This window comes from Drosophila santomea, chromosome 2L, assembly GCF_016746245.2.
Source record: "Drosophila santomea strain STO CAGO 1482 chromosome 2L, Prin_Dsan_1.1, whole genome shotgun sequence".
NCBI classification, from domain to species: domain Eukaryota; kingdom Metazoa; phylum Arthropoda; class Insecta; order Diptera; family Drosophilidae; genus Drosophila; species Drosophila santomea.
The window spans coordinates 9,214,507-9,232,147 of NC_053016.2; the positions used below are offsets into that span (position 1 = coordinate 9,214,507).

The following is a 17,641-nucleotide window of genomic DNA, read 5'->3' on the forward strand; positions in this document are numbered from 1 at the left end:
AGTCCAGCCAAATTCTATAGAGGCGAACAAATAACATGTGTACTTTTATATTTATTGTGTATTTTTATACATTTGCTAATCACAAATGAACGCTTAAATATAGATATTCTTACGTTATATGCCAAAACACATTAAACACATCAAGAGGCGAATGTAAAAGGATGATACAGTAAAACTCACACAAAATAACTTTTTAGATTCGAATGGCAAAACATTATTCATTAGATACAATAATATATAATTCTGTATGGATATTAAATGGGGAGTCTCAATGCCATTCAAAGACCACATGGGCCACAAGTAGATAGACAGTCATCAGGGTGATCTGTGCCAGCATCATGGGAAACACGGTTCTCAGATATCTGGTGAAGGACAGCTTATAGCCATGTTGCTCGGCAATTCCGGCTGCAATGACATTGGCGGAGGCACCATAGAGCGTTCCATTCCCGCCCATGGAAGCGCCCAGGGTCAGAGCCCAGACCAGTGGCTGAAGGGGCAATCCCAGCGATGGCTTGGCCACCAGAGAGGTCACCAGCTTCACCATTATGGCGGCCACCGGAATACTATCCAATATGGAGGATGCCAGCGCCGACATCCATAATATCATAAAGATGGCCATGGCCAGGCGATGACTCTTACCCACCGAAAGGATCACATGCTCGGTGAGCTCACTGATGCAGGAGAAGATTCCCAATCTCTCCACGCACTCCATCATCACGAACATGGCGGCAAAGAAGAGCAGTGTCGTCCACTCGACGCGATGCATCAGGTGCTCCATGTCATCGCGATTGAGGATGATCAGCAGCAGGATCACGCCCAGCAGGGCCACCCAACCCAGGGGCAAAGTCCTCCAGTGCGGCACGGATTGGATGAAGAAGCAAACAATGACGAAGAGTAGGGCCCCAGCGGATTGCAACAACAGGGTCTTGTTTTTGATGGGGTACTGGAAATGTATTTCTTAGTTGTAAAGATCCCAGTTCACTGAGTCCCTTTACCTTCTGCTTGAGCTCATCCAGCGTATTCGTATAGACCTCCGAGGAGCCCACACCTTTTTGCAACCTTCTAATGGTCCTTTTCAGCTGCTTAATCTTAGCCTGAAGCGTTCCCCTCACCAGCTGGGCATCCTTGGAGCAGGAGGCCACTGCATTCAGAGCTCTCTGCCACACCTTCATCTCCCTCCGAAGCTCGCTCATCTCCTTGGGCTCATTGAGACGCAGTGCATCGATGTTGTGATAGAAGAGGCGCAGATACACGCAACTTTGAATAACTGCTAAAATGACACCAGGGAAAGTGTGAACCACAAATGTGGGAAAAGTGACATCCTGAAAAGAGAAGTCAAATCTATTTAAAGGCTTAGATGGGACCTGTGTTGTACCCACATTATCCACAATAAAGTGATTGGTGCTGACTATAATACTGATGGGATCTCCGATGGGTGTCAGGGCTCCTCCGATATTGGCATGCACTATAATGCCCATCACCGCGGGCAGGGGATCCAACTGCATCACCTCACACAATCGGATCGCCACTGGGGTTAGGAGCAGCACGGCTGTCATGTTGTCCAGGACACTGGACACCACGCAGGTGACCAGACAAAGACTGTATATCATGGGCCAGATCTTGCCGCCCGATATCTCGAAACAAAATACGGCCAGGTAGTCGAATACGCCAGTTTCTGTCAGTATTAGAATGAGCAGCATCATGCAGAAGAGTAGAGTCAGTAGCTCCATGTCCATCCACTGAATAATCTCATCCATATTGGGACGATCTGAGGGATTAAAAGTTCTTAAGTGATGAAGAAATACCTGGATACTGGATAACCCACCATTAAAACAGGCTAGAGCTGTCACGGAAAGAATAGAACATATCATGGCCACAAAAGTTCTTTCGAACAGTTCCCAAACCAGCAATGCGTAGAAGATCAGCAGGATCAGACCAGCCAGGATGCTCCCAGTCCTGGCATTCACAATCAAGGGATTATAGTTCAGAACGATAGCCAAGTCCGCCTCCACATCGCTAAAGATATGCAATCGGAATTCCCTGTCCTGCTCCGCCAGAATACCACTCAGCTCCTGGCTCATCAGATAGGTGCGATTGGTGGCCACAGCGGGAGCACGTTGCAGCAGCTCCTCCTCGGAGAGCAGTGGCAACCGCCATGCTGGAAGTATATCCTAAAATACAAATAAGAGTTTATTTTTTGTCAACTTTGTAATCATTAGTATAGTAAAAAGCTAAGTAACACTTACCTGAAACACCTGGCTATGATTCTCGCCTATGTAAGTGGACACCTGTGGCTGCACAGTCAGAAATCCGAAGCTCAAAGTCTCATTTTCAGGGGCATCCAGCGTGGAGAGCTCTCTGAAAGCACCATGAATCTTCAAGCGGAAGTCACCAGTGGGTTTTTGATGCAGCTTGAAAACTAATACAAAAAAAAGTAAACGCCGAAATAAATATAATAAATAATTTAATGGAAATAGAAGCTCACACTTTCCCTGCTCGCCCATTGGCACATCAATGGTTTTCTCCAGCAGATGCTTTTCACCCACCGATATCAGCACCACTGCCGCCAGGAGCCAAAACACTAGTAGTCCACCGCGTTTCCACAATTTGTCCCGCTGTCGCTGCTCCTTGGAACGCTTGGATTTGTGATGGATGCGGCGGGCCTGTGATTTGGCATTACCCGGGCCATTGGCCGTTTCGTGGTCGGAATGGGTGGTGGCCTCGTCGTCGGTGGCATTCTCATCACCTGGCCTGGTCTTGATGTCCAGGAAGTCGGAGCCGGCATAACTGGAACCGGGCTCGTCCTGAATGCGACTGACGTTCTTCATATCTACCTCCTCGTATCCCTCCTCATCCTCGTCGTCACTGCCGCCGGCTGAGGAACCTACAAGTGGGTGGCAGTCAAGTAATTAATTAGGTACCTATTAACTTAGGGAATGAATTGACGTCGGTTTGACAGGTTATTGATTTAAATGCTATGGCTTAGCTATACACTGAGCACACAGAAAAAATATTAATTTTTTTTTAATATTTTTCTAACAGGCAGCTATAAGTTGCTTTACTCACCATGGATTCTTTCGTTTTCCATCTGAAAACTCGCCATGCTGGGATCGTGGCGAATCTCTGCGGGCAGTGCGCGCCATACCTGTAAGGATTGTTCGGTGACCTGGACGGCGGCCACCTGATTGTGATGGCATGCACCTCTCGGACTTCGGTGCTGCAGCTCGATGCTACACTTGTCCCGGCCGGGACTTTCCGGCCGTAGATTTCGAATGGTGTCGCGGAGACCCATGTTGTTGAGAATCGGCAGGAAGTGGAAAATTGGAAATCGGGTGTCGGAGCGTAGGAGCTTTTCCAGAGATTTCAGAGATGGACGTCAGCGAGGTATAGACGCGGACATCTTTGCCGCACGCGAGGCACAATGCGACTGAATATAAATCCGAGTCGGAAGCGACGCAGTTGCGGGGTTTCGGTTTCCATTCAGCCGCCGGCGCTGCTTTCAATATTGAAAGTGAAAACGCCATCGTACCACCCCCGTCGACCTTCGGTCCTACGAAGCTTTATGGTCGCCGATTTCCAGGATGACGCAGGCGCGGAGATTTTGTTGTGGATTCCCATGTTTTGCTCGCCTCATTCGGTTGGCACAATTCCTATCAACAAGTTTGCATTCTGCACCCACACAATGGCTTATTTAAACGCATTTACTTGACCAGTTGCACTCAATTGCGCATACGACATGTGGTTGGTTTTTTATATGAATGCTATCCCATAATTTTGTAGCTTACGCGACTTATTGAATTTCATTATATATTTCCATTTGAACACATTGTATATTTTGTTAAGGCTGCGAAAAAAATATTTCACACACTTCATTAAAGTACAGTAAAAGCTAAATAAACTGTATTATTAAGTAAATATTCACAATTTTAATAAAAGAGACTGTATAAATACTGCGGTTATTTTAGCAGCCATTCCCGTGTTTTAAGTACTTATTTGCTTTACATTTAGTAACTATAATTTCTGAACCCAAACTTGATTTCAGTAAAGCCACCTGGGTAATTTTCAATGGAAAGTTTTCTGAGCAATCTTCGGATTCGCATCCTGCGAAGCCTGTAAACTGTAGGTTATTTAAACATTATTGTATACACAAGAGACGTACACAAAAACGACTGTTTTAGTAAGCTTGCCCAAATATAAAAGTTACCTTGTTTGCACAACTTTTCTCCTATTTATAATAAGTTAAATTCGCAACAGAAATATTTGCACACATGCAAGGGTTTGAGCAAACTGAATTTCGGCCTATAAAAGACATACGCATTGCATATTTTGAAATACTTTCATCGCTTACTGCAAGGAGTAATAAAATGAGAGTAGCCCTTATCTTCATAATTGGTAAATAGTATTCATCTCACCGACAAGATGGAATTGATTTGTAAGTTAAAATTATTCTTTTTATGCAGTGAGCATTCTGCTCATAAAGGCTCAAGATGCGAAAGCAGATTACGACTGGGATAGTATGCAAGATGGTCCCTCTGAGGAGATAGTACCCGGCTGTGGAGGGGACACTATCTTGTACCCAGACCCAGTGCCACCCTGTGACTGTGGCGAGAATCAGACTACTGCTAAGCCCAGACATAAAAAAACTACAAGGCCCAAAACTACGCGGAGAACAACCAAACGAACTAAACGTCCTCACAAAAAAACAACCAAAAAACATCGGACCACTCCAGAGACCACGGACATAACAGATGCGCCTATAACGACCACGGATGCGGAGTGCACATGTCCCCCAGTCACGTGTTCCGACCAAACTACCACCGATTCGCCCACTGATACAACGACAGACTCGACAACTCCTTCGTGTACCGATACTCCTCCTTGCACCTGTTCTGAAGAATCTTCTACTGCAATACCCAGTTCTCCTTGCATAGAAACTTCCACAGCCATTCCCACAGGTCCATGTACGTCGGAAACCACTACTCCAACACCTACGTGTACTCCAACACCTACTAGGACCACTAAAACTACAGCCCAACCAACTCCAACACCACCCTGCACATGTGCCCCAACCACAACAACGTCTCCCACTTGCGGTCCAACCACAACCACTACAAGACGAACAACAACACCATCTACAATTCCTCCAACAACGTCTTCCACACGTGCTCCAACCACAACCACTACTAGACGCACCACACCTTCGACACGCCCTCCAACAACGTCTTCCACTCGTGCTCCAACCACAACCACCACGAGGCGTACCACACAACCTTCAATCCCACCAACATCTCCCACTTGTGGTCCAACCACAACCACTACAAGACGAACAACAACACCATCTACAATCCCTCCAACAACGTCTCCCACTTGTGGTCCAACCACAACCACTACAAGACGCACCACACCTTCGACACGCCCTCCAACAACGTCTTCCACACGTGCTCCAACCACAACTACTACAAGACGAACAACAACCCCTTCTACGCGCCCTCCAACAACGTCTTCCACTCGTGCTCCAACCACAACCACCACGAGGCGTACCACACAACCTTCAATCCCACCAACATCTCCCACTTGTGGTCCAACCACAACCACTACAAGACGAACAACAACACCATCTACACGCCCTCCAACAACGTCTTCCACACGTGCTCCAACCACAACCACTACAAGACGCACCACACCTTCGACACGCCCTCCAACAACGTCTTCCACTCGTGCTCCAACCACAACCACCACGAGGCGTACCACACAACCTTCAATCCCACCAACATCTCCCACTTGTGGGCCAACCACAACCACTACAAGACGCACCACACCTTCGACACGCCCTCCAACAACGTCTCCCACTTGTGGTCCAACCACAACCACTACAAGACGAACAACCACACCTTCTACTCGCCCTTCAACAACGTCTCCCACTCGTGCTCCAACCACAACCACCACGAGGCGTACCACACAACCTTCAATCCCACCAACATCTCCCACTTGTGGTCCAACCACAACCACTACAAGACGCACCACACCTTCGACACGCCCTCCAACAACGTCTTCCACACGTGCTCCAACCACAACCACTACAAGACGAACAACCACACCTTCTACTCGCCCTTCAACAACGTCTCCCACTCGTGCTCCAACCACAACCACCACGAGGCGTACCACACAACCTTCAATCCCACCAACATCTCCCACTTGTGGTCCAACCACAACCACTACAAGACGCACCACACCTTCGACACGCCCTCCAACAACGTCTTCCACACGTGCTCCAACCACAACCACTACAAGACGAACAACCACACCTTCTACTCGCCCTTCAACAACGTCTCCCACTCGTGCTCCAACCACAACCACCACGAGGCGTACCACACAACCTTCAATCCCACCAACATCTCCCACTTGTGGGCCAACCACAACCACTACAAGACGCACCACACCTTCGACACGCCCTCCAACAACGTCTTCCACACGTGCTCCAACCACAACCACTACAAGACGAACAACAACACCTTCTACTCGCCCTTCAACAACGTCTCCCACTCGTGCTCCAACCACAACCACCACGAGGCGTACCACACAACCTTCAATCCCACCAACATCTCCCACTTGTGGTCCAACCACAACCACTACAAGACGCACCACACCTTCGACACGCCCTCCAACAACGTCTTCCACACGTGCTCCAACCACAACCACCACAAGACGAACAACAACACCTTCTACTCGCCCTTCAACAACGTCTCCCACTTGTGGTCCAACCACAACCACCACGAGGCGTGCCACAACACATTCCACACGCCCTTCAACAACACCATCCACATGTTCTCCAACCACAACCACTACAAGGCGCACCACAACACCATCAACGAGTACTACCAGAACGACAGCAGTAACAACAACCACTACGCGTCGTCCTTGTCCTTGCCGTCCCCAACCTCCATGCCAGATTCCTCCTTGGTGGTATCCTTATCCAACCTACCCCAATCCCGGGTGGCCTTGGCAGCCTAACCCAATTATCCCTCAATGGCCACAGATTCCCGGATTTCCCAATCAGTGGCCGCAAGTACCAGGTAATCCCTATTTGCCGCCAACGTTGCCATCTCCTCAATGGCCCTGGCCTGGAGCAAGACCACCAGTAGTTCCCCCTACACCTGGAGACTGCGAAAACATATGCGAAAACCTACTGAAGGGAGTTAAATATCAGGAAGATCTCATCAGAAGGTGCTTGTGCACACGGACATAATTCTTCAAAAGTGACACATAATTCGTTGAACTCTCTATTGTTTGATTAAAATATTGACTATTTGTAAAAAATACTTAAACAAATATAATATTATTTTGAAAGCATGTAAGTGTTTATCTTTGGGCTATTCTAACTTTTTGGAATGAATGAATCGCGCAGGCGCCTATGTGGTTTTTGGATTCCCATGTTTTGCTTAACACTTTCGCCCCTCAGAAGCTCATAAAGCGTGGGCGCCATTCATCAACAAGTTTGCATTTGGACTTCACCACTCTAATCGACACTTGACTACATTATTACTTATTTAACCGCAATCATTTGATCCATTATTTTCCGACGCCTTCGCGTTTGGTTGCACTGCTTTGGTCATGCGACATGTGGTCGCACTATATGTTTGGAGCACACATTTGGACAAGTTTAATGACCAATTGTCAAGGGATCGGAGAACCCACAGCCCTCCGAATAGGGTTAATACATTAGCTGGTTAAGAAAAAACGTATATTAAAGTCTGGAAGGGACGAAAAACAAGATAGCTTTACGAGCTCTATCATATGGCAATGTGTACAGCTAAAAAGTTATTACTTAAGAATATATGTTCTCACATTTTTGCAATAGTAACATGTTTATTTCCCTTAGAAAAGGTAATATATTTAAAATTTAACAAATTTACGTTCTCTTCAGGGCATACCAAGCCAAATAAACAATAACAACTACTCAGCAGAGTTAACCACTAATTTGCTGGTAATTTATCAAAATCTAGATTATAATCATGCTGATGGATTATGTTTCGGGTCGATTAGTACTCAAGTTTTAGGGCTACTAGAGTTCGTCCTTCGTGCAGGTGAACTTGCACGGTTCCTACACAATAAGCAGATGTTAATGGCTCCCCCCTTTGTTGTTTTTGTTAACTTGTTAATACAAATACACCGTGTGCCAATTCACAAATCCAACAAGGCATAGTGGACATACCAACAAAAAGCTAACAAGGCCAATAACACACTTTGTTGACACACACAGAGGGCCATTGGGGTGAACCTTAGAAAATGTATTGAACCAAAGTATTATTATCTAGCAATTTAATAACCGAAACATTTAATTCAGCCAATGTAAGGAAAGTATTTGTTTACTTTAATTGGTTAATTGGTGCACATGACGGATGAGCAATTTTCACGAAGAGAAGTCCACTCCAAAGAACACATACGTGCTAGCAAGGGGGTAACACTTGACCATGTCCCCACCACCCAAAATGGTTCGTGGGTGGATTTGGGGTTGTCCTGTCCAATGGGTAGCGCGCAAAATATAATTTTTTTATTGTGTTTTCCCTCATAAGTGGACATGACGGACCCAACGAAAGCTCATTCAGCGCTGGACAGGCGAACTGGAAGGGTCTAAGACGGAAGATGTCATCGCCGGCAGGGCGGGCGAACTTCGTGCAGCACTTCGGACAGACAACCTGAGTGATGGGCTGTGGCTCCTCCATGGATACGCAGACGAATCATGTCGTCACGGAGGTCAGCTCGGAAATGCAACCGCGCCAGAATGACGCCTCTGGAGTAATAGCAGTTGTACAAACCGCCTTACCTTTGCCATAATCAATACCCCTTCCATTTCGTCATCAGAATGTGGTCGAGCAATATGTGCGCCTGGACGAGCAGATCAGTAAGCTGGAGGGCACATGCCCTGGTCCTCGAATGGCCACCGCAGAGGCCTGGGTCGAACACATCCAGAGCAAGCACGAGGCGATGCTGGGACTCGAAGGGATGGGAGTGGCTCCGTTCCAGGAGAGGGAATGGGAAACGGAGGAGGCACTGCCCCTTCCAGCTTACACAATGGGACGGCAGGGCGACCCAATTGTGGTTAACACACCCACCAAGGACCTGGCCCAGGTAAATGGCCTGCCATTAGTCAATGATGATGAACTTTCCCCAAGTATATTATTAACTTCCGACTTAAGCTTGCCTACAACCTGGGCGTAATTGGCGATGCCCGCAAGGCTTCCATGCACGAGGATTTCTTTGCCAACCTGAGCGAGTCCGCTCTGTATTTGCTTAGCATTCGTTACTACGGAGAACTGTTGGAGCACACAAAGGTGCGTGTAAAGACTCTGGTCGAGAGCTATGCGGAGCTGAACGAGCTGTACGTGAGACAAGATGGAATTATAGCGTATATAAGCGGGGGAACGTACATGACGCGGCTGGAGGAGAGCATTGATGAGCAGTTAGAGACGGCAAGAGATACACGAGATAAGCTGGGCAGTGCACTAGAGCAGTGGCGCATCTGTGGATTACTACTTAGAGCAGCCGCCAATTCCTCTACGCAGGCATTAAAACAATGGCGACAGCTTGGAAGGATTATGTAGGTAACGTAATTCCCACTTAGAACCTGTTAACATGTTATTTCTCCTTCAGAGATCCCAAACAAAAGCTTCAGTGGGCGTTGGACTGCCGAAGTCTGTTACACGCCTCCGCAATATCCCTAGAGGCGGCTCAGCTGGCTCTGCCGCACGTGGAACTCAAGTACATGAGTCATCGTCAAGTTCTAGCCGTCAAGCACTGTAACACCTACCTAATCACGGATATAGCCAACAAAGCGCGGTCAGTTAAAAGAATCTAGAATATTCTCCAAAGTTAAACGAATCTCCTTTAGGTACGAACACACCACTCGGGTCTTCACTAGCTATGAGTCGAATATGTCCAAAACGTGCACTTGGCTCTACGAAACCTTCAACAGCACGCTGCGCCCAGACTATGACAAGGCGGAGGAAACTGTATCCAGACTGGCTAAGACGCTTCGGGACCATCGCGAGGAGGTCTTCGGCACGGTGCGCAAGTGACATTAAACAAATTGCTCAATTATATAGGTATTTTGTACATTACTTTAATAAACAGTAGGCAAAAAACTAGTACCAATAGCTCTTGGCTGGCGTACGTTCCTCCTTGATGCCCATTTCCTCCATAATGTCCATCTCGAATGTGGACAACTTGGGCTGAAAGGTGATCTCGCCCACAACAGCGCCTGAAAAGGACAGACTTGTAGGACTAGAAACATATTTAAATGCGATGAGAGCCCATACCTGGCGTATCCTTCTCCCTTTCGATGTAGGCGTTTGGTGTTTTGTAATCGTGCGTCTGGTTGTTGGTTTCTGGGACGGGTATGATTCGGCCCGATCGCAAGGACACTCGCACTTTCTCGCCCTCCTCCGTGAAACGCCATTCAAAGTCTGTGCCCTGAAGATCCGATGGGTCCACCAGACGGATATCCTTGGTGACGTGCAGAGGTGCCTCGGACTTGATAATGATGCCGGGAAACTCCTTCTCGCCGCCAACCTTGCGGTAGTGCCAGTTGAGGCCTTCTACAATTACCCAATTGCGCTCGGGTATTACCTGGGTGACGATTCCTTGTTTTCCCTTGTCCTTACCCACCAGGACTTCAATGCGATCTCCACGGAAGAAGCTCCAATCCTCTAAAAAGTAGACACAACCATGGTTTATTAGGCTTTAGATAAATGCATATCTTTCCTTACCAATTGGTTCCACTAGCACCTTGCGACGCACGGTTCCGGGCATATTTTGTTGGCGGAACTGTCCCGTCCATGAACGATTTGTCGTGTAGCGGAACCTCTTTCGCTCCACTGTACGTGGCAGGTAATTAATCTCCTTCGGAGTTTGCCAGTACACCTGTTTTCAAATGAATATAAATATTTTAATAAATGCGAATACATTTTCCATGCGATCTGTTACGTGAGCCGCTGTTCACAAGTTGTTCAATTAAAATGACTTTTGTGTTACCTGCTTTTTGCTGCGCCCAATGTATTCCTTGGGCAGATTGGAAAAGTTCTTCAACTTGCTGGCCAAATATTGCGTTAAACGCATCTTGAAGAATTAATTCAACAATTAATAATAAGAACTAAGAAATTAAATGCGGCTTGCAATCAGCTGTTGGGAACTAATGAAAAGCCATTCAAAGGAAAGCACCAAAGATTTATTTATTTTAAATATTTATGCGTCGCTAAAGATTATGAACTCTTGATGTAGGCTTGTAAAATAATTCGCATCATAAGTTTATAATTAAAACCACATTTCTGTCCGGTTTTGTGGGTTTAACCATATATGCTAGTTTAAATCTTTTTGTAACATTATAATTTACAAATAAGCGAACTAGCATTGAATTCACCGTGTAAACCTCGTTCGTTGTGACTGGCAGAAATAGGTACGAAGAAGCAGCTGCTATTTGTGAACTACACTTGGCTCTAAATTACAATGCAAACCGGCTTAATATAAACAAGAGGTAAGTGCTAGACCATATAAAAGTGGGCACGTGCGGGCGCAACACCATTGCAAGACGCAATCGCAACCGGAGAGCGTCTGTTCTGGCCAGCTCCATCCAACCGCTTGGGAAGGGCCCCGCAGCGCTTAGTCATATCCATAACTCACCACTCACCGAAACTACCCAGTTCCTGCCCAGCCATAAGTTCCTAAAATAATCAACAATATGTCTCACCACATAGATATGGAAGAACACAATGAGCCGGAGCCAGTGCTGCTTTCCAAGCACGCCAAGAACCTGCTCCGATTTCTTAATCTCCTGCCAGCTCGCATGGCGTCGCACGATAACACCAGGTAAGTGAATCCTGGCCTCATATTTTCCTTGTGGGTAACATTGACTTTCTCCATCAGGAGCACTATTGTGTTCTTCGCCGTCTGCGGCCTGGATGTGCTGAACTCATTGCATCTGGTGCCGCCCAAAATGCGACAGGACATCATCGACTGGATCTACGGAGGATTGGTGGTGCCACGCGACCAAGAGAAGAAATGCGGCGGTTTCATGGTGAGCATAAATTCGTGCCTGTCAGGTGTACAAACAGTCGTTGACAAGCCAAACAGAACCGCCTTCCGTTCCCACATCCACTCCCAATCAAGTTCCTTATCTCCATACGTGGCCAGGCAGCAGACACTGCGGCAGACCTTGTCGCATCCCCCACATATTGGTGTTTACTCAGTCAGTTGATACATATATGCATTCACATTTCCTTCATGGAGAAGCATCTACAGTGTTAATATTTTGGGAATATCCCATAAAACATTCGTATCCAAACCAAAATAGAATGCAATTTTTGTACTAAATGCATTCGAATTTATCAATTTAGATTTCGTAAAACCTACCTAGGAAGCCACGTTTTATTTTTCCATATCACCTTATGATATCTAATGCTTACAGATGTAATAAGCGATGTGATAATAGTAGCGCCGTGTAAATACAAAATGAAAAACATATATATATTTACCTCTATACAAAAATAATTAGCTACAGGGCATGGTAGCTTAAATTTAAAATCTAAATTTATTTTTATAAACTTTTTTTCTATTATATAAAACCAATTAAACGGTTAACTCTACGGCCAATGCATTTGCTTTATAGGAAAAACAATGTGGCATTGTTTTTGTTACGATCTATACTGTTTAAATATGCATAATTGTAGGGTACTTCTCCATTTGCGCAGCAACTCGATTTAGCAATACCCACCACACCCCTCCCACCGACACCATGAGTTTATCGCGCCACGCTTTATCAGCGACGCCAGCAACATGCAAAACCACTTCAAAATAGATAGATCAATTAATTGGTATCATTGCAGGGCTGCCGCGCCATGGTACCTAAAAGCGAGGACGCCGAGATCTTGGACTGTATGCGGAAGTATCAGTGGGGCCACTTGGCCATGACGTACACCAGTCTCGCAGTGCTGGTGACCCTGGGCGACGATTTGTCCCGTCTGGATCGGAAAAGCATTGTGGACGGAGTGGCTGCTGTTCAGAAGCCGGAGGGCAGTTTTAGCGCCTGCATCGATGGCAGCGAGGATGACATGCGATTTGTTTATTGTGCCGCCACCATCTGCTACATGTTGGACTACTGGGGCGATGTCAACAAGGAGACCATGTTTCAGTTCATCACTCGGAGTCTGCGGTACGATTACGGTTTTAGCCAAGAGCTGGAGGGTGAGGCCCATGGCGGCACCACATTTTGTGCCTTGGCGGCGTTGCATCTTAGTGGGCAACTGCATCGCCTAGATGCCACGACGGTGGAGCGTATGAAGCGTTGGCTAATTTTCCGGCAGATGGATGGATTCCAAGGTCGTCCCAATAAGCCAGTCGATACGTGTTATTCCTTCTGGATTGGTGCTTCGCTATGTATACTGGACGGCTTCGAACTAACCGATTACACCAAAAACCGAGAATTTATTCTGAGCACACAGGACAAGCTCATTGGAGGCTTTGCCAAGTGGCCGCAAGCCACGCCTGATCCGTTTCACACTTACCTCGGCCTCTGCGGATTGGCCTTCACCGGGGAACCTGGTCTAAGCCCAGTGAATCCCAGTTTGAACATGTCCATGGCCGCCTACGCTCACCTGCAGCATCTGCACGAACAGTGGCGATCCGCAAATGGCCGCGGCGACGCGGACCTCAGTGTAAGCTCTGCATTCAAGCAACAACTCCACCTGTCTAAGGGGGTCGAGGCGTCACCCACTACAACAACTACCTCTAACTCGCCATTAATTTCAGCACAATGATGGGAAACGGCCAAAACCCAAGGTAAATGTTAAAGCACACTATTGTATTGATATCGCTTGTTATACGCTTGCAAATAGTTTTTATCCAAAAGTTTATAACGCAGTGAGGGAGGCATTATCAGTATCACCAGCGCAGTCGATATAGCCATATCCGTCTGTACGTTTCTAGGACGCAAAAAGCGTTTTCGTTTTAAAGCTATCTGCATTCGGTATAAATATTATAATTTTTGCAAGCGTATATAAGCTTCGGCTTGCCGATTCTAGTTTCCTTCCTAGTTTAAATGAAATTCGATGAAAAAAGCTCGAGCTTTTGGAGAGAGAGATGAATAAGTTAGTATGTTTATTGTACAGCCTAAATTAATGTTAACAATTTGTAAGATTAAGCTTAAAAGTAAAATTAAAGCGTCTCATGTCGAGGCATGTATTTACAGCAAAAGGTATTGGGTAGCCTCGAAAGCCTCCTTGGTACATTGGTAACATTGACCCGGAATCAAAATTAATCTCAAACCTGCAGGAACAGACGGTGATGTCGCACTGTTGGCATGTAGCCCATGCCGGGCCGATCGATGTGTACACGTCCACGGAGTGGGGCTAGCACACGCTCGGTGACCAATGGGCAGCGTTGCACCATCAGTGACTGCAGCAGCGGGCAACTCGAGGTGAGGGCGCTGCGGAAGAGGGAGAACGAAGTGTGGGCTAGTAAACAAGAAAATCGCTGGGATAGAAGTCGTTCAAGTTGTAAGCGTTGAGGCCCAAGTCCTGCTGTGGCCTATCGATGTAAAGACGCCGCTGCCTAAGCGGTGCCAAGGAGCGTTCCGTGACCCGCGGACAACGGCGGATGAGCAAGGTCTGTAGACGCAAGCAGTGCACTGTTAAAGCGCTGAAAATACGCAGATGCGGATGCAGATGCAGATTGGTTTCCCCAGAAACATACAGACACGAGGCACGCACAGGTTTACTGACAATATGACAACAGCTGTTAGGAATAACTATTACTTACTGTACGCCAAAATCGGAGATGGTCGCGCATCCGATCAGGTTGATGTGCTCCAGTTCTCGACAATAGTTTCCGATCTGGATGAGTACCTGGTCGGTGACACTGGGCGTGTTTGCGAGCGACAGGACGGTGAGTTTGTTAAGTTTTCTGAAAAAGATAATCAAGCAGCGCTCGCCAATTGCGCCGCAATAGGAGATGTCAAACTCCACCAGCTTGCTTTGATGGAGGGTCAAAGCGTCCACAGCTCCTGTGGTCAGCCACTGGCACTTGGACAGCTTAAGTACGCGCAGCTCTTTGGACTCTACGATTATTGGCTGCAGCGAAAGGGCTGTGATGTTGACGCATTCGTTCAGGTTGACGGCCCACAGGCGTTTCTTGTTGTTGGCCAGCAGTGGCAGCAGCAGCTCATCCGTTAGCCACCGGCAGCGGGCCAAATGAAGCACCTCCAATCGCTGGCAACAGCGGGCCAGCACTCGAAAGCCCACGTCCATATTTTTCGTATTGTTCCCAGAAAGATGAAGTTCCTGCCTTTTTTCCAGCACAGCCTCCACAAAGCATTGTGCGGTACGGGAGCAGCAGCGCAGGTTAAAGAGATCCTTGAGTGACAGGTAGACGGCAACCTGTGGGATGAGCACATCGTCCCAACAGACATCAAACAGCGTTGGTGGTGCTGCAGTGGAGGCGATGACAAGTGGCCTTGGACTGGCCGTGCGCGTTGGTTGTTCTCCGCTGGCCATGGCCAACAGGTGGTCCTCCTCCTCGGGCTGCAGAGTGCACATGCTGGCGCCTCCAATTACGTGATCTGCCCACCAACAAAGCACTCCCAACGCAATCCTCTGGTGCACCGCAAAAACGTAATTAATTGTTTACTTGATAGCAATCAGCTGTTCTGTTGCCATTCACACAAAATACCTACATATATTATTTGTGTACAATAATTTTACGTTGTACTTTTTACACTCGGGTCAAATCTGACATACACTGTGTAAAGCAAGTTTAGTAAACTTACATCTTTTGGTGACCCCGATGTTTTTTTGTATTCGTGCTTCATTCAATATTGCCCACAGTAATTACAATACTCTTGAAACACATTGCTTTTAAAATGATTGATTTATTTAGAAAAATTAGTAAGAGATGCCAGTGTGGTCGCGGATCCAGTCCAAATGGTAGGTGACGCGCTGGAATCCAGCAGGAGCTCCCGACTGGCAGCCGTTGGAAGAGACGAAGTTGCTGACTCCCACCAGCTTGGTGCCGTCGTGTGTGACCAGAGGGCCGCCAGAGTCACCTTGGCAGATGGACTTGCCGTCGACGGTGCGGGTGCAGATAATGTTGTCACCGACACTGCCGTAGGTCCAGCCGCACTCTTCGTTGTGAACGATCTGCAGGTCGACGCACTGCAGCCAGTCGGGCAGTGGGCTGCCGTCGTAGGTGCCACCCCATCCGCAGGCAACGGCCCACCATTCGTTGTAGTTGTTGTAACGGTCGTTGTAGCTTGGGAGCTCCACCTTGTTCACCATGTGCCAGAAGTCCACGTGGGGGATGCGGATCAGGGCGATATCAGCGTTGGTGTGCTTGATGAAGTTGCCGTTGCCGACGGTGTGGGTGAACTGGGCGTTGGTGCGCCAGGTGGCACCGAAGTAAACGGTCACGGAAGCGGCATCTCCGATGCAGTGCTCGGCAGTCAGAACCCAGTCGTGGGCAATGATGGAGCCACCGCACCACCAGCCACCGCTGAAGCCAAGACCCACAGTGTAGGGAGCCTTGCCCTCGGGAGCGGCGTATCCGTTGGTGACACGGCCCTCAATCTTGGTGGTCTTGGGCAGGTCCTTCACGAACACCTTCTCGTCGAAGGCGGCGGCCGAAGCCACGGCCAGAGCCAGGATAGCTAGGAACACCTTCATGCTGATGTGTATACTGGATTCTTCTCTGGGCTACAAGCCTTTTATACACATTTTCAGCGAACCCTATCTGCAACTCGAAAGGGTTCGTAAATAATCCTCAAGACTTCCATAAACGATGTCATCGATAAGAACGGAGAGCCACTTTACCTAGCCTTCTTGGGTGAAAGAACTGCTGTGAGCCCAGGGAATTGGAAATCAAAAAAGCTCTGTGGGGGTCTGATAATTGCAATATTCAATTAGATTTACCATATTTTAATGATGCAGCAATAAAACACACAAATTATTACCAATTTAAATGGAATCATTTTTGTGTGGGTAATCAAATTTCTTTATAAATTATGTGTTTGCCAACTTGTGTGCAGACCATTCTATCTTATCATCACTTTTGAAAGTTTAAAATTTACAATGATCTTTCGACACGAATGATTTTTATTATGAGTTGTTTGTTAAGAAAAAATACTTTTACATAAACTTTATTTCTGCTCATTGTCCTGATAAGGATAATCAGTGATAATGTCTGGGTTTTTCCGTTTGTTTTCATTGAAAACAAATCTATAGCTATCTGTTACCAAGTTAAGCTGAAGATTTCTCGACTATTATTAATTTAATTATTATTAATATAATGAACAATCCAAAACTTTATACCCAAGTGTATTGACTATGATAAGCTTATACTCGCGAGTTCTTCATAACAAGAATTAAGAGTGCCTACAATTTAAATTGCTTACAATCACAATGGTTCAAGTACAACAAATTTTTGAAAGTAAAGATTATGATATAGATGTTGAAAAAATCTCGGACACTCTTGTGTCCTTTTAATAAATATGTTGATTGCTCTTCTCTGTTTTGTACCAATTTAATTAAAAGTTACCTGTCATTGAAGATTAGAAGATTATGAACTTTAGATTTCGCAGTCAATTCTAGTACAAATCTGT

The 17,641-nt window shown here is 46.8% G+C and overlaps 7 protein-coding genes across 9 annotated transcripts; 3 read left to right on the plus strand and 4 right to left on the minus strand.

Annotated features, from left to right (window-relative positions):
• Window positions 1-38: 38 nt before the first annotated feature.
• LOC120458436 (P protein) lies at window positions 39-3,421 on the minus strand. The gene is made up of 7 exons (XM_039646079.1): window positions 3,067-3,421; window positions 2,486-2,884; window positions 2,247-2,419; window positions 1,826-2,171; window positions 1,380-1,768; window positions 996-1,322; window positions 39-943 (listed from the first exon to the last, which is right to left on the minus strand). The coding sequence occupies exons 1-7, from the start codon at window positions 3,290-3,292 to the stop codon at window positions 269-271; spliced, it is 2,535 nt and encodes an 844-aa protein (XP_039502013.1). The 5' UTR covers window positions 3,293-3,421; the 3' UTR covers window positions 39-268.
• A 943-nt stretch (window positions 3,422-4,364) lies between these two features.
• Window positions 4,365-7,011, plus strand: LOC120444052 (GATA zinc finger domain-containing protein 14). The gene is made up of 4 exons (XM_044005755.1): window positions 4,365-4,392; window positions 4,461-4,572; window positions 5,031-5,151; window positions 5,188-7,011. The coding sequence occupies exons 1-4, from the start codon at window positions 4,365-4,367 to the stop codon at window positions 7,009-7,011; spliced, it is 2,085 nt and encodes a 694-aa protein (XP_043861690.1).
• A 1,633-nt stretch (window positions 7,012-8,644) lies between these two features.
• Window positions 8,645-10,145, plus strand: LOC120458681. The gene is made up of 5 exons (XM_039646418.1): window positions 8,645-8,796; window positions 8,863-9,129; window positions 9,198-9,598; window positions 9,652-9,837; window positions 9,890-10,145. Exons 1-5 carry the CDS (start codon window positions 8,704-8,706, stop codon window positions 10,074-10,076), a joined length of 1,134 nt encoding a protein of 377 aa, XP_039502352.1. The 5' UTR covers window positions 8,645-8,703; the 3' UTR covers window positions 10,077-10,145.
• LOC120458682 (probable 39S ribosomal protein L24, mitochondrial) lies at window positions 10,096-11,192 on the minus strand. Its single transcript, XM_039646419.1, has 4 exons — window positions 11,032-11,192; window positions 10,767-10,920; window positions 10,317-10,706; window positions 10,096-10,258 (listed from the first exon to the last, which is right to left on the minus strand). The coding sequence occupies exons 1-4, from the start codon at window positions 11,113-11,115 to the stop codon at window positions 10,143-10,145; spliced, it is 744 nt and encodes a 247-aa protein (XP_039502353.1). The 5' UTR covers window positions 11,116-11,192; the 3' UTR covers window positions 10,096-10,142.
• Window positions 11,193-11,446: 254 nt separating this feature from the next.
• Window positions 11,447-14,244, plus strand: LOC120449983 (geranylgeranyl transferase type-1 subunit beta). Of its 2 annotated transcripts, XM_039632702.1 has the most exons (4): window positions 11,447-11,530; window positions 11,751-11,862; window positions 11,920-12,070; window positions 12,879-14,244. In XM_039632702.1, the coding sequence occupies exons 2-4, from the start codon at window positions 11,753-11,755 to the stop codon at window positions 13,806-13,808; spliced, it is 1,191 nt and encodes a 396-aa protein (XP_039488636.1). In that variant the 5' UTR covers window positions 11,447-11,530; window positions 11,751-11,752; the 3' UTR covers window positions 13,809-14,244. The 2 variants fall into 2 exon arrangements, with proteins under 2 accessions (XP_039488636.1, XP_039488628.1); XM_039632694.1 differs by lacking the exon at window positions 11,447-11,530 and having other exon boundaries at window positions 11,579-11,862.
• Window positions 14,245-14,270: 26 nt separating this feature from the next.
• On the minus strand, window positions 14,271-15,776 carry LOC120449999 (F-box/LRR-repeat protein 15). 2 transcript variants are annotated; one of them, XM_039632723.2, is made up of 2 exons: window positions 14,809-15,764; window positions 14,271-14,476 (listed from the first exon to the last, which is right to left on the minus strand). In XM_039632723.2, the coding sequence occupies exons 1-2, from the start codon at window positions 15,582-15,584 to the stop codon at window positions 14,311-14,313; spliced, it is 942 nt and encodes a 313-aa protein (XP_039488657.1). In that variant the 5' UTR covers window positions 15,585-15,764; the 3' UTR covers window positions 14,271-14,310. The 2 variants fall into 2 exon arrangements, with proteins under 2 accessions (XP_039488657.1, XP_039488648.1); XM_039632714.2 differs by lacking the exon at window positions 14,271-14,476 and adding an exon at window positions 14,483-14,688 and having other exon boundaries at window positions 14,809-15,776.
• A 120-nt stretch (window positions 15,777-15,896) lies between these two features.
• On the minus strand, window positions 15,897-16,729 carry LOC120450012 (serine protease 1). Its single transcript, XM_039632736.1, has one exon. The coding sequence runs from the start codon at window positions 16,704-16,706 to the stop codon at window positions 15,930-15,932; it is 777 nt and encodes a 258-aa protein (XP_039488670.1). The 5' UTR covers window positions 16,707-16,729; the 3' UTR covers window positions 15,897-15,929.
• Between the last annotated feature and the right edge of the window lie 912 nt (window positions 16,730-17,641).

Bases quoted from the DNA above. Each gene is read 5' to 3' on its own strand.
- LOC120458436 (XM_039646079.1), bottom strand. From the start codon at position 3,292: ATGGGTCTCCGCGACACCATTCGAAATCTACGGCCGGAAAGTCCCGGC. The intron at 1,769-1,825 runs GTGGGTTATCCA...TTAATCCCTCAG, and splicing joins AGCTCTAGCCTGTTTTAATG to ATCGTCCCAATATGGATGAG. The intron at 1,323-1,379 runs GTGGGTACAACA...TTCTCTTTTCAG, and splicing joins ATCACTTTATTGTGGATAAT to GATGTCACTTTTCCCACATT.
- LOC120444052 (XM_044005755.1), top strand. From the start codon at position 4,365: ATGAGAGTAGCCCTTATCTTCATAATTG. The intron at 4,393-4,460 runs GTAAATAGTATT...CTTTTTATGCAG, and splicing joins AGCCCTTATCTTCATAATTG to TGAGCATTCTGCTCATAAAG. The intron at 5,152-5,187 runs GTCTTCCACACG...AACCACTACTAG, and splicing joins TCTACAATTCCTCCAACAAC to ACGCACCACACCTTCGACAC.
- LOC120458681 (XM_039646418.1), top strand. From the start codon at position 8,704: ATGGGCTGTGGCTCCTCCATGGATACGCAGACGAATCATGTCGTCACG. The intron at 8,797-8,862 runs GTAATAGCAGTT...TTTCGTCATCAG, and splicing joins GCCAGAATGACGCCTCTGGA to AATGTGGTCGAGCAATATGT. The intron at 9,838-9,889 runs GTCAGTTAAAAG...AATCTCCTTTAG, and splicing joins GATATAGCCAACAAAGCGCG to GTACGAACACACCACTCGGG.
- LOC120458682 (XM_039646419.1), bottom strand. From the start codon at position 11,115: ATGCGTTTAACGCAATATTTGGCCAGCAAGTTGAAGAACTTTTCCAAT. The intron at 10,921-11,031 runs GTAACACAAAAG...ATTTGAAAACAG, and splicing joins TTGGGCGCAGCAAAAAGCAG to GTGTACTGGCAAACTCCGAA. The intron at 10,707-10,766 runs GTAAGGAAAGAT...TCTACTTTTTAG, and splicing joins GGTGCTAGTGGAACCAATTG to AGGATTGGAGCTTCTTCCGT.
- LOC120449983 (XM_039632694.1), top strand. From the start codon at position 11,735: ATGTCTCACCACATAGATATGGAAGAACACAATGAGCCGGAGCCAGTG. The intron at 11,863-11,919 runs GTAAGTGAATCC...TTTCTCCATCAG, and splicing joins GCGTCGCACGATAACACCAG to GAGCACTATTGTGTTCTTCG. The intron at 12,071-12,878 runs GTGAGCATAAAT...GTATCATTGCAG, and splicing joins AGAAATGCGGCGGTTTCATG to GGCTGCCGCGCCATGGTACC.
- LOC120449999 (XM_039632714.2), bottom strand. From the start codon at position 15,584: ATGTGCACTCTGCAGCCCGAGGAGGAGGACCACCTGTTGGCCATGGCC. The intron at 14,689-14,808 runs GTAAGTAATAGT...GCGTATTTTCAG, and splicing joins ATCTCCGATTTTGGCGTACA to CGCTTTAACAGTGCACTGCT.
- LOC120450012 (XM_039632736.1), bottom strand. From the start codon at position 16,706: ATGAAGGTGTTCCTAGCTATCCTGGCTCTGGCCGTGGCTTCGGCCGCC.